We start from the raw sequence: 12,438 nt of genomic DNA on the forward strand, positions 1-12,438 counted from the left end.
TTTTTTATCATTTTGTTCAAGAAAAGTTCTTAGAAGAATGCTTGAGATTGATTTTATTTCTTCAAAGGATCAAGTGGTTTACGAATTTACTTAAGTGTTCTATAAGATTATTAGATAATTTTAAGCATAATCTAAACCTAGAGAATATTTAGATTGAGATAGGTTATTATGAGATATTGTATAAGACGAGGAGTTGTAATTAGATAGATTTTTCGATTCTAAGATAAACTATAATCTAGTTTAAATATGTTTGTATTTATTTAGGACGCTAGAATTGGCTCATATATGTTTGTCACCATAGTGATTATTCCGTGTTCAATATATCAAGGCATAACATAGATTTCATGCTTACATCTAAGGATGTAAATGGTACGAATATTATCTGTTCGTCAAATGTCTGTTCATCAAATGCGACCTGTCTAAGAGAACTGAGATCCGATCCGTATTCAAGTCCGGTTATTAATTTATTCGGTTCGTATCAAGTTAGATATTTAAGATATCGATAAACATTCAAATCTTATTCGATATAACTCGATAATATCTATATTCGAATCCAAGAGAAAATATAACAACAAATATAGTACAAGACCATTTGCGAACCGATTCCACCCCTACTTACGATCTATGGCAGAAGGAAACATCCATATGTCTTGGCATAGGTGGGCAGGCACAATAAAAATAGCAATGAAAAGGCATATTAATGGGTGCCAAAGAAAGTTGGAGGAGCTTGTGGCGGCAGCTTCTTGATGTGATGTGAAGCAAAACATGGTGCTGATCAATCAGGATAGTACCCAACCAACCACTGGACGTGGAGCTTTTAAGCTTTAGGATATACTAGGTGGGTGCCCGTGCGATGCCACGGAACACAAATTGCGAGTCTCCAACGGACTTAATTACTGGAACCAAACACTCCCTAAAAACATCATCTCCTCTGTAGATACCTTGGCATAGCCTGGGTAATTCCATCTTCAGAATTGGAGCTATTTGGCACATGTTTATTTCGGCTTCTTGCCGCCAGAATTGGCTTCTGGCCGCTAAATGTTTCGTTTATTGTCTCGTTTATGTTAAAATCATCTAAATCAATGTGAATGTATAATCCACCAAATCATCACGACACAAGGAATACACCGCTTTACTAAACTCAAACCATAAAGCTCAAACCGTGTAGACCCATTTATCTTACTTTACAAAGCCTTGTCTGCTTAGTATTCGGACTCCAGCGCTTTGACTGAGTGTAATGCTTTGAATATGTCTGGGGTGTTGCCCTTTTCTGTGATACGGACGCGCATAAACACGGAGCTGAAACTTGTTTGCTTTTTGAAACATAGAAACAGGAGAAACCTCATTTTCGCAATATGGCATGGAGTCCAGAACTTCAGATGTGGGCATTTTGGCTTGCTATGGTGGACACAAAGGTTTTGAGGCAACGAAACGGTATACAAATAAAAGACCCTCCGATAGCAAGATTACATCATCTGGAGTTGTTTATGCAACTGAGGGTCATCGATTGCAAAGTGCCCTCGAGCCAAAAACATAGAATTGATTGTCAAGTCCACATGAATCTTGAAATGGACACAGGGGAATGAAACCGGAAGTCATTAATGGAATGAGAAAACCGGAGTGGATTGTAGAGGCTAAAATTTTCTTCTTATTCAAAATTAAATAAGAATGAGATTTTAGGCCCTCCAATTCCCTATCAATTCCCTACGGTGGTTTTGTGGCTTCCAAATTAGTCCATGCAAGAAACCAACAAGAGAATTAACACGCTGAGAGAACTCAATAACCACCGAAGAGCACTAACAGGGAAGGATATATCAGTGCATACGTTTTGGGAAAGAGAACTCGAATGCTGTATTACAAGGTTAAATTTATTTGTCCTTATATATGCACATAATGAGAAGCAAATTCATTCCAACTCATTGCAAATCAGAATAGCAACATCAAGGGCACAATCATGATGCAAATGATGGCCAAGGTCGCAACAATGGATCCTTGCTCGAAGGCTTTGCCTGGGCCGCCCACCCTAGTGAAGTGCTGGAAGGCGAGATACGCAGCTATGACCAGTGACATTACGACACCACCTTGAGTTCCCCTGTAACCACAATTTGGAAATCAGAGGATTCAGTATACATGAGCAAAAAAACAATGATTTTTCAGTTCATGAAAATAAGCATTTTTTCCGGGAAAAATCAACCAGTTTTCATAAGGGAACTTGAGAATATGAAAGTCAACATGATAATACTTCAAAGTATGCTACCACTACAAGTCTCGGGGTGTCCCCACCCCACCCCCCAAAAATTGTCTCAGTGGCATGTAGGTTAAAAGTCCTTATCGAAGAAAATGTGGGTTCAAGGTATGTTGTATGGCTTCTGATCAGGGTGTCAACTTAAAAAAAAGTGGATTGGTGCTATATCAATTATTGATCAGATATATAGACATAAGTGCTTCCTGCTATTCACAATAACACAATTCAGTACTACAATGAAAAAATGGTTACTACTTCGTTAACCAAAATGTTCTTGTATTTAGTCTGTTCGTTTGGCATTAATCCATACCGTCTTGTACTGCTTCTACAATGTTTGTCTCTATAGCAGCAGTAGTCTAAACAACCGGCTTTACGTTAGTTAATAAAAAGTTGTGTAAACAAAACTTCATCATGATATGCATCAGGGCCAATGTTAAAATCTTCCATACCTCAGATCCATGAATTGGTAAGGAGCAACACTCACAAGCAGCATTGTTGACAGTGGAAGCTCCAGTTCACCTACAATAATAAACAACTGGGTAGACCTAAACATAGATCGGTTCAGAACCGATGCTACAAAGAGGTGAACTGCCTTCAAGTTTGCTATCATACGATTACGATAGATACTTTATAATCTCCATTTTCCTTTTTTCTTGAATCATACAAATGAATGATTTCAAAGAAGTAATAAAATTTGTTCAGGTTGGGCACATAGTCTACTATGTTCCTTCGAAAAACATAGTATTCAGTTATCTCAAAAAACAAGTACACATTTGGTTATTAGCAGACAGAATGAATCTAAAAAGTACTCTTATATGAACCATGTTTGCTACTCTACCTGGAATGAAGAAGAATAGACGCACCAACAGAGAAAGAAAAGCAGTCCACTGACCATAGTCACCCCTAGATATGGTTGTTGGTAACATATTATAATTAGGAACAGTATAGTACTTTCACCAAAAATAAGAAGCATATATATTGTATTCTAGATAAAGGAAGATAAGAAACACATGCATCGAATAATTCTTTCCATAAGTAGAAGTATCTTACTTGATCCATGAGATTATGCAGCAAGGTGTCTGAAGAGCAAAAAATGGCACAAGGAAAGATTTGTGTATGGCAGTGCCTTTAGCAACTAATAGCACTCTGCAAAAGATAAAGAATAGTTAACATTGTTCAAATAAGAATCTGCAGAGTTATGCTGTTATTTGCAGTGAATATGTTCCATAATCCCAGGTGTTCCCTGGAAGTCCTAAAATGGTTAGGAAGAAGTTACATTTCGAAGTGTATGTGGCGATTCCCTTCTTTTCAAAAGACTGTCCAGTGTCATGCTAGGGAAAGGCAGCATGAATCGCATGACCAACTATATCTATATGATAGCTCATCAAAGATCTGAATCATGATTAATTCCACTTTTTACATGTTAGTTCATCCTCTTCACAGTATGAGCAGGTCTAATATTTGGAAGATCACAAGCATGAGGTAAATACACACATGCTAAGTGGTCACCCCAAGAGGACAAACAATACTTGGAAGACCAAATGAAATTATGTTTGAAGACATTGGACTCGTATCTTTCCATGTGGGAAATGAATACCATAAGGGCGTGCGGTTTCATCTCAATCCATGTGGATTGAAGAGGATTTGGTGGATTTAAATCTATAGCAAGTCAAAATCTCTACTATTTTTTCCAATCTCATCCAATCCATGTGGCGTGGCGTAGGAATAATCGAACAAGGCCTAATTAGGTTGACATTTGTTTTTCACTGGTTTGAGCACTACGAGTTGGAAGTGCTAGCTACTGCCAGAGTGGTGACGGCATATGCCAATGTAGCACCTGAGATTCATCAGCAAAAAAATATAGCGCCTGATGTACTACCCTTGCAACATGAATAATGAGACCACATGTCACAACATTACACATCTGACAGGCGTATACAGCTACCAACATGCCAAACTCGACTAATAAGAAGGCAAATAGCTCAGGATCCTTAATAAGAAGGCAAAATAACAATAAATCATATTTTCTGAACGTGTAAGATAGCTCGTGCCCATCACAGTCACACGATGCCTAAAAAAAGAGAGAGAGCGGAGTGGACAGAAAGGGACTTTTGGTTTGGACGTTTTGGGTGTCAGGATAGGAGGCAGGTGAGGCACTCACGCGATGGTTCCGGCGGAGATCCACTGGATGGTGCGCACGCTGAGGTGCGCCGACGAGTGACACACGACGGCGCCCCCCTGCTCCGGCACGGCTGGGCCGCTCCCAGCGGCTTCGATGGCAGCGAGGCGCATCCCCTGCAGAAATGCGCGTCTGATCAATGGTCCCATGAAAGTTGCAGGTTTAGTTTCGCCGAGAACGCACAGCCGTCGCGCCCTCGGCCTCAGCCTCACCTGAGCGCGCCCGTCTCCGCCTGCACGGCGGCGCGCGCGACGGGGAGAGAGCCGTCGTTCCCCGTCGCTGCCACTCGCACCCTCAGCCGTGTCGGCGCGGCGTCGGTGACGGCAGGAGCAGGGATCGCGAGCCGCATAGAGATGGACATTCTCGATCTCGCGGCGCAGACGATGCGGTGGCGTGTCTAGCGTCTCGGAGAATTCTCTATCCATGGCTCAAAATTATTTGAGAATTCTCTATCCATGGCTCCATACCAAACTCGAGAGAAAAACTCCTATGCACTTCCAAAATAATCAGGATAGGTAGCATCAGATGACCAGATAACATCGAGTTCACAGAACAGAACAGATTGTAGTGCACAACAAGCAGATAAGAAGGCTAACTGGACAAACTTGGCTCAATTGTGAATGCACTGATTGAACTCGTTACAAAGAGAACTTACCTTCATCATTCTTCCTTATCTCACTTAGCCCATAAAACCTGCATTAAATAGGTTGCTTGACATTTAATATTTCAATGTTGTCAGGACTATATTGTATAGGACCTTGAAGGAGCTGACCATGTGCCAGACCTTGATCATAGCCATGTTGCCGAGTTGAAGATATTAGGACTATATTAAACATAGCTGCATATAACATCAGGTACACAATTTTGCTCTCATTTTTATAAAATAAATACGTACCAAAGGTCTCAAACAACAATACTCAATTTGAATGGCACACACTTCAGAGAATACGATATTATGATGACATCAAACTTATCAAATATCTATAAAAATAAATTTAATATTTATGAGGCATAATAAATATCAACAACTAAAACAGGAAATATTTTTTTTATAATATAGATGCTAGTTGGTTTGTTGTACGAGTTCTTCATTTCTATAATCATCAGGTATGTTTTGAGTTATCTTAACCTTTGAGATTGAAAATAACTAATTCTGAAACCTTATTTTCACTCTGAGCCTAATCATAGCATCTCTACATACGTGAATGGTAGGGAATGGCAGAACAGAGAATGGGCAGCCTACCCCTTACTAACTTAATAAGTAGTAGAGATTACTAACTTAATAAGTAGTAGAGATTTACCTCTTCTACAACACATGCTTGGCAATAAATCACAGGGCATGACGACCATAACAAGGAACAGTCTAGCGCTACTGAAACTGAAGATTACTAAATGGCACTCTGCCCTACCTTCTGTTTCTCAGATATGTCGATATGGCCAAACTTTTGGTCACTGGACAAAGCAGCCTCTCTGAAACTGTTGATGCAGTAGACCAGTTGATCTACAGAGGAACCCCTTTCTGTTGACTCCTTGTACCGTGCCTCAATTGGGTCACCAATCTGCAATTGAAGAAAACTTGTGTCATCTAAATTCACAAGCATGCAAGAAGTCTCCGCGGGCGTTGACCAAGCAATGCTGTAATTCAGTGCATATAGAAATACCTTCTTAAGATCTTCCAGTTTAGAAATATAGGGCATGTTTGGTTTGGTGCCTAACTTGCCACACTTTGCCTAACTTTTCTGCCTAAGGTTAGTTTTTCAATTCGAACGACTAACCTTAGGCAAAGTGTGGCATATTTAGCCACCAACCAAACAGCCCCATAGACTCCCTTTGTCTCATCCTCACCATCTTCATACAGCCAATCTTCAACCTCCCGAAGCTTTCCAATCAACCCTTCCTTCTCCTCAGGTGTCACAAAATCGTTGTATCTATCGTAGAGCTAAATACAATAAAAAAGAACATTAGATACTGTTTATATTCACAAGGAAAACCATCAAGGCATGCATCTCCACATACCTTGTTACGCATGTCATAGACATAAGCTTCCACAACATTTTTCTTCTCTTTGGTTTCTTCCATTACTCTGTCCTGAAGAGCCATCTCATACTCTTTCTCTACAGCCTTCTGCAGGTCAGCTACAGCCAAGGCACCATAGACCAATGCATGGACCGGAACAGAAGTTCTCTTAACTTTCCTTTCTGATGGCTCAACCTAAATAAAATATATATAAGAAGCAAATCAACAAATTACTAACTTCTCATCCAAAGCATTCATGAACCTAACAAGAGAGCAAGTATATAACTTGCATGAAACTAATCCGTAAATTTCTAACACATGATCACAACAAGAATGATAGCCCGCCTGCTATGCCATCTCAAGATACGACAAGCAGTCAGAATAAACAGAAAACCCCCATTATGGAAGGTCGCAACAATCTAAAAATCATCAAATCCATCAGCATGCTGCAAACAAAATATGATTTTTCCAAAATTTGTGAAGAATATATCACACCTTTGCATCAGTTTCCATTGGAACAGATTTTTCCTCGGGATTTTCTGCTCCATTTTCAGCTGCAGGAGCAGCCTCAGTAGTATCAGGCTCATGCACATTCACATCAGTTCCAGAGACAGGATCACTTGGTGCATCATCTGTGTCCATCTTTGTAGTATCCTTTGGAGCTTCATTAGCAGATGAGACTGGAACTGCCACATCCTCCTCGAGCATCTGCATGCAAAAATAGCAAAAAAACAGTGTTGGGAAACCAGTAACCTATATACAAAAAGGGGAAAATGCTTCATAATGTTTTAATGCAAAGAGGAAGTCATTTCACCTACACCTAGTCTAACTGCACGTGTATGTTTAAAATAAGGAAACCAAAAAAAGGAAAAGTGGCATGAACTCATCAATTAAAACAGGAGTAATACCATGCCATTCAAACCATTTGTTTCCGCTCCTCTAACAACACTATCTGAAATTTCTGTGACAGCAGCAAAGAGAGCGTTCGAACTTGCAGTTTTAACCTACAGAAGACCCAACATTATATTGACCCGTTGGAAGAAAACATTGATGGTATGTTTCGGAAGCTCACAGTTTTCCCGAGATCACCAAGGTACCGTTTTGTTCCAGAAAAACCACCCGACTTCATGTTCTTGCTTATAAATTTAAACATGCCTGCATAATCCAGAAATAAGTAAAACAAACAGTTCAAATCTATAACAGAGAAAAGAAGTCCCTATTTTTAGATGCAACCTGATAACCGATCATCCATAGCCATAATACTACAGTAGTTCAAATAACACAACATCAATGAACACACTAATAACTATTGTACAATTATCATAGTGAACATCTTCCAAACTACAAGACCAGAGCTCCAATGGAGTATTTTTCCTAACAGTCAATAACCATGGAGTATTCCTACAAATATTTGAACATATATTTATTGTTTACCTATGGTAAGGCCAGGGACGTTGAGCGATCCATCAGAAGGGTCGAAGAAGACATCAAGAACAGATGAAGCAGAGTCATAAAAAATTGAGGCAAAAGATGGAGGAAGCAATTTGCTTCCCTTTGTTACATAAATTGCCCTTAATACATACCTATTGATTACTTGAATGTTATCATTAGTTTGGGATATCAAGATTCACCAGATGACAATGTAATAAATGGGAAAGATGTACCATACCATGAGTAGTGCTGAGCGCATTTTAGAAGTAGCTCACGAAATGTAACTAAAGCATGATTTAGGAGAACCCCATTGAGCTCCACAGCTGAGTTGCTAATTTCAGGCACCTGAAAATGAAGAGGTAAGAGATGAAACTGTGATGTGAAGTAAAAAAAGAGGTTGAATGATTGCCTAGCCTGGCAACTTACCATAGTTGAATCAACTGTGACAATCCCGTGGATGTTGAGACCACTACCCAGGCTACAGCGTAGGAGTATGACCTCAGGAGGTGGTGGCCCCGCAGCTGATTGTTGGTTCAAACTTATGAGGTCCGATGCAAGGATGCGGGGCGGATGGGATGGCTCGGGTCGGTAGTGGAAGAGGAGAAATCTATGCATACAACAGCAAGGAAGGCGGGGAGGCGGCCCAGTACTGCTCCTCCACGACGCGCTCTCGGCGGTCGCGCCAGTCGACCTCCACGGTGGAGCGGCGCTCGCAGACCGCCTCTGCCTTAGAGTTCACGCCCATCTTCTTTGGCATCTGGGTCCTGTCGTGAGGCGGCTGGTGGCGTGGCGCGGGGCTGATGTGACGACCGAATGGGCCGAATGAACTGCAATCTGGACTCTGTTGTGCGTTTTAGGGGAATGGAGGGAGGCGAGAGCAAGAGCCGGCGGCGGCGCGAAGCCGAGGTGGAGGAGGGAGAGGATATCGCCGACGAGGACCGAGATGGTGGGGCGGCTCGTGAGGGGATGGGGGGGTGGCGACGCGCGCGAAGCCAAGGTGGAGGAGGGAGAGGATCCGGACTCGTCGAGCGCGCGCGCGACGGAGCGGCCCGCGTCCGGGCCGGCGGCGTCGCAGCAGAGGCGCAGGAAGTCGCGCGTACGGCACGGCGCCGACGCCGGACTCCCGAATCCGCGCGTGCGCTGCCTCCATCTGCGTGGCTCGCAGCATCTTGCGCGCCTCCTCCACCGTGAGGCTCGCCGCGGACAGCGCCGCATCCGGCTCCCGCTTGGCCGGCGCCAGCGCCGGCGCGGGCGGCACGAGGCCGTCGAGGTTGATCCGCAGGAACGCGATGCCGACCCCGAGGTCCCGGATCCGGTCGGCCAGGGGCATGAAGCAGTCGGGCGGCACGGCGGGGCGGAATGCCGGCTGCTCCTGCAGGAACCGCCGGAGCCCGAACGTCGTCGGCGCTCAACCGCACGGCGGCAAGGAGGAGGCGAGGCGATGGCAGGACCTTGATGACCACGCGGAGGCCGAAGCGCGTGGGCCGGCGCCTCGGGAGGAACATGACCGAGGATCCCCCGCCGCCGGTGGAGGAGAGGGAGGGGGACAGAGCTCGCGGAGGTTGGCGAGGTAGTCGTAGTCATCGTCAGAGGCCGAGCTCCAAGATCTCGCGGCGGTTTTGCGGTGAGCCGCGGGGGTTACGGCCGGGGCAGACATCGATCTGGAGAGGGGATCACACGGGGGAGGGGAAGGGGCATCGGGGTGGAGAAAGAACCGGGAATGGGAATGAGAACGGTAGAAACAGGAATGGGAATGGCAGAACCAGGAATGAGGCAGCCTACCCCTTAGAGTCTTAATAAGTAGTATAGATTTGGTTTGAGCCTTTGAGGACAAGAAGAGGTGACATTAGGTTATTTATGGATGTTTATTTTGTTTGTCTAGATAGAACAGGTGGAACAACCTATTTTTCGGTTTAGACAAGAATATTTAACTAAATGTATTTATATTGTTTAAATAATAATTAAGTATACACTAAATAATTATATCTAACACTAATCATGTCACGAACGATCACTAATTACAAGTAAAATATATTAATAAACATTATAAGTATCGTAATTTGCAAATAAAATATCTGTTAATTATTATATTAGCACTTATCAAAGTTAATCTTGATAGCATAATATCTAAGCAATAATATAGCACACCAATAGTACTAAATTATTTACTAATGATAAATATTAGAAAAATATGCATGAGCTCGCTGATCGATTCTTTTTGACACAGATATTCAGCATGAAAATATTTTTATCTGTATTCACCTCGTCTGCGAACCAAACGCCGACCGTCATCTCCCATCCAAGAGATATTCAGCAAACCAGTCACACCCTTCGTGGTTTGTTCTTACATTTTCTTCATTAACATAAGCACAAAATTCAGATGGCTTGCAATCAGTATTATATATATGTTTTTACACTCATGTAGATGTAGGCCTAGCAAACACCAAGACGACAAAAAATTGAACATTGCAACTAAAAATATGAATGTGCGACAAAACTGAAGAGCATCTGCCTAAACGATACCAAAGAATCTGCTGCATTCCAACTCCAACTTCTGACTATAGCCCTGCCTCCGCCGCTCGCCGTGGGGTGCTCTTCCGGCGGCTTCCAGACTGGCGGAAGCCATTGGATCTGGTGGACTCGTCATTGCTGGACCGAGTGCTGGAGCTGTTCTCGTCCATGTCAAGGAGACTAGAGCCCTCTTCTTCATTGTGCACCCTGTTCCTCTTGTTGCCAGTGCCACCGGCTCCTGCGGAAGCATGCTCTGTTCTGGAGCCCTTCGGCTTGGCACCACCATCCCCTGCTCCCACCACGTAGTCCTCGTCGCCATCATCGGCCTCCTCCACCAGTTTTTTCATCTCTGCCTCAATGGTCTTCTCAGCGGCTACACGCTTCTGGGGCCGCCCCCTCCTCTTCCTTGCAGGCGCGGCGACCTCCTCGCCGCTGCTCCTCTTGTCCGCGTGAGTCCTGCCGTTGGTGAGCTGTTTCCTCCCTCTGCCTCTCCCCCTACCCATTGTTGGCTCAATTCAACGGAAGAAGCTGCAGATGTATGCAGTACGAGGCAATGCAACGGAAGAAGCTGCAGATGGTTCAATTCGTCGTTGCTTCCTTTTTGGAACCCGCAGAAATATCTCACTTGTGACAGAAACTTGCTCTAGGACAGTGCAGCCAAGACAATCTACAAAGCTGCGATAGAAAAAACCAAGAACCTAATGTAAAACCCAGATTGGGACATTGTTGAATATTCGAGATTGGAGTTCTAGTTAGATCCGCGTCAACAATCTCAAGAAACACATATATATCCAGAGATATATATATATATATATACCTAATCTCGTATCAGAATGCGCCTATATAATCCAGAAATGTCACCAGCAGACTAGAGAAAATAGATGGAGGACAGAGAAAAACTGACCTTGCATCAAACTAGTATGTCTGCAGTCAAAAGATGTGAGATTTTCTCTCTCTTTTCCCTAGCACCGAAGGGGAAAAAATACTGCAGATTGCGACACCGGTAGGGGAGACGGAGACCCACGCGCACCACAGATCAAGAAGAAGCCATGGCCGAAGGTTGGTTCTGTTTGGGAAAGCTGGAAGATTCTTGAATGGGGCTAGCAGTGTCCTGTGGGCGCCGGCTGGATGCCTTGGTGCTTGAGCTCCAGCACTGCGGCTGCGGGACAGCAGGAGCACAGGGCACTACTGTACTGTACACACCACGCGATGAGAGAGAGAGAGGGAGCTTGCTTGCTTGCTGGAGTTGCTTTTCCGTGGAGCTGGCTGGTGCCATGCCACTCGGTTGTTCAGTTTTGCGCTTTGTTTACCAACCGTTGAAAACGAGTGAGTTGCCTGCATTCCACTTCCCCCCACTGCGCGCTGCCCCTGACAGATGCCAGTTTATAATTATAAATTTATAATCGGCATAAATTACTGCAGCATAATGACAAGCTCACTACTACTACTAACACTTTCTCGTGCTCTCGACGGAATCAAAAGGCGGGACGGGAGGAGTGCAGCGAGGATCCCAAGACTGGCAGCCAGGGAACAACAAAACCAGGGGCCAGTGATCAAGGTCCGTCGGTGTTGCACTACTTCTTTAGCACACGTTTGACACAAGAGTAACCAGCTGTTGTGAGATATTGCAAAACGAAGAGCGGTCCCTTTCAAACGTTCAAAAGATACGTGGGGCGTGGTGTGTTTGGTTCGTGTTCAAAAATTTGTCAAGATAATGTCATAATAGCTTTGATTTTACTCATCACATCTTTTATGATAGTCACCGTTTATTAAGGTTAGACATGACAAGCGACACCAACCGAACACTGCTAGGCCAGTCAGAGTCTCGATGGTGAATGACATGACGCTTGTTACCAAAAAGTATTGTATTAACTTTTGTATGATAAACGTACGTGATAGCATGTTTCATCTAGATGTATCTCTATAAAACTCTCTTTATGATTAAACTGCCAAGATTTCAAATATGTTGATGTGCCATAATGTCAAATAAAAGATAAAATCCCACCAAGTCTAAAATCAATAAACTTAGATGATGGAACCCCACTAATTCTGAACT

At 43.5% G+C, this 12,438-nt stretch overlaps 1 protein-coding gene and 2 pseudogenes across 4 annotated transcripts; all 3 read right to left on the bottom strand.

Moving 5' to 3' along the window:
- Positions 1-1,788: 1,788 nt before the first annotated feature.
- On the bottom strand, positions 1,789-5,198 carry LOC103638335 (cold-regulated 413 inner membrane protein pseudogene; annotated as a pseudogene). The gene is made up of 6 exons (NR_161180.2): positions 5,080-5,198; positions 4,407-4,918; positions 3,296-3,391; positions 3,084-3,148; positions 2,695-2,764; positions 1,789-2,092 (listed from the first exon to the last, which is right to left on the bottom strand). The product of NR_161180.2 is annotated as a cold-regulated 413 inner membrane protein pseudogene (transcript).
- A 596-nt stretch (positions 5,199-5,794) lies between these two features.
- LOC103638334 (heat shock 70 kDa protein - vacuolar sorting protein pseudogene) lies at positions 5,795-8,489 on the bottom strand (annotated as a pseudogene). Its single transcript, NR_161179.1, has 9 exons — positions 8,110-8,489; positions 7,875-8,023; positions 7,513-7,595; positions 7,349-7,444; positions 6,936-7,193; positions 6,441-6,635; positions 6,248-6,363; positions 6,086-6,116; positions 5,795-5,983 (listed from the first exon to the last, which is right to left on the bottom strand). The product of NR_161179.1 is annotated as a heat shock 70 kDa protein - vacuolar sorting protein pseudogene (transcript).
- Positions 8,490-10,108: 1,619 nt separating this feature from the next.
- Positions 10,109-11,745, bottom strand: LOC100272593 (uncharacterized). Of its 2 annotated transcripts, XM_008660013.4 has the most exons (2): positions 11,287-11,745; positions 10,109-11,057 (listed from the first exon to the last, which is right to left on the bottom strand). In XM_008660013.4, exon 2 carries the CDS (start codon positions 10,883-10,885, stop codon positions 10,430-10,432), a length of 456 nt encoding a protein of 151 aa, XP_008658235.1. In that variant the 5' UTR covers positions 10,886-11,057; positions 11,287-11,745; the 3' UTR covers positions 10,109-10,429. The 2 variants fall into 2 exon arrangements, with proteins under 2 accessions (XP_008658235.1, NP_001140528.1); NM_001147056.1 differs by having other exon boundaries at positions 10,183-11,452.
- Between the last annotated feature and the right edge of the window lie 693 nt (positions 11,746-12,438).

This window comes from Zea mays, chromosome 9, assembly GCF_902167145.1.
Source record: "Zea mays cultivar B73 chromosome 9, Zm-B73-REFERENCE-NAM-5.0, whole genome shotgun sequence".
Lineage (NCBI taxonomy): Eukaryota > Viridiplantae > Streptophyta > Magnoliopsida > Poales > Poaceae > Zea > Zea mays.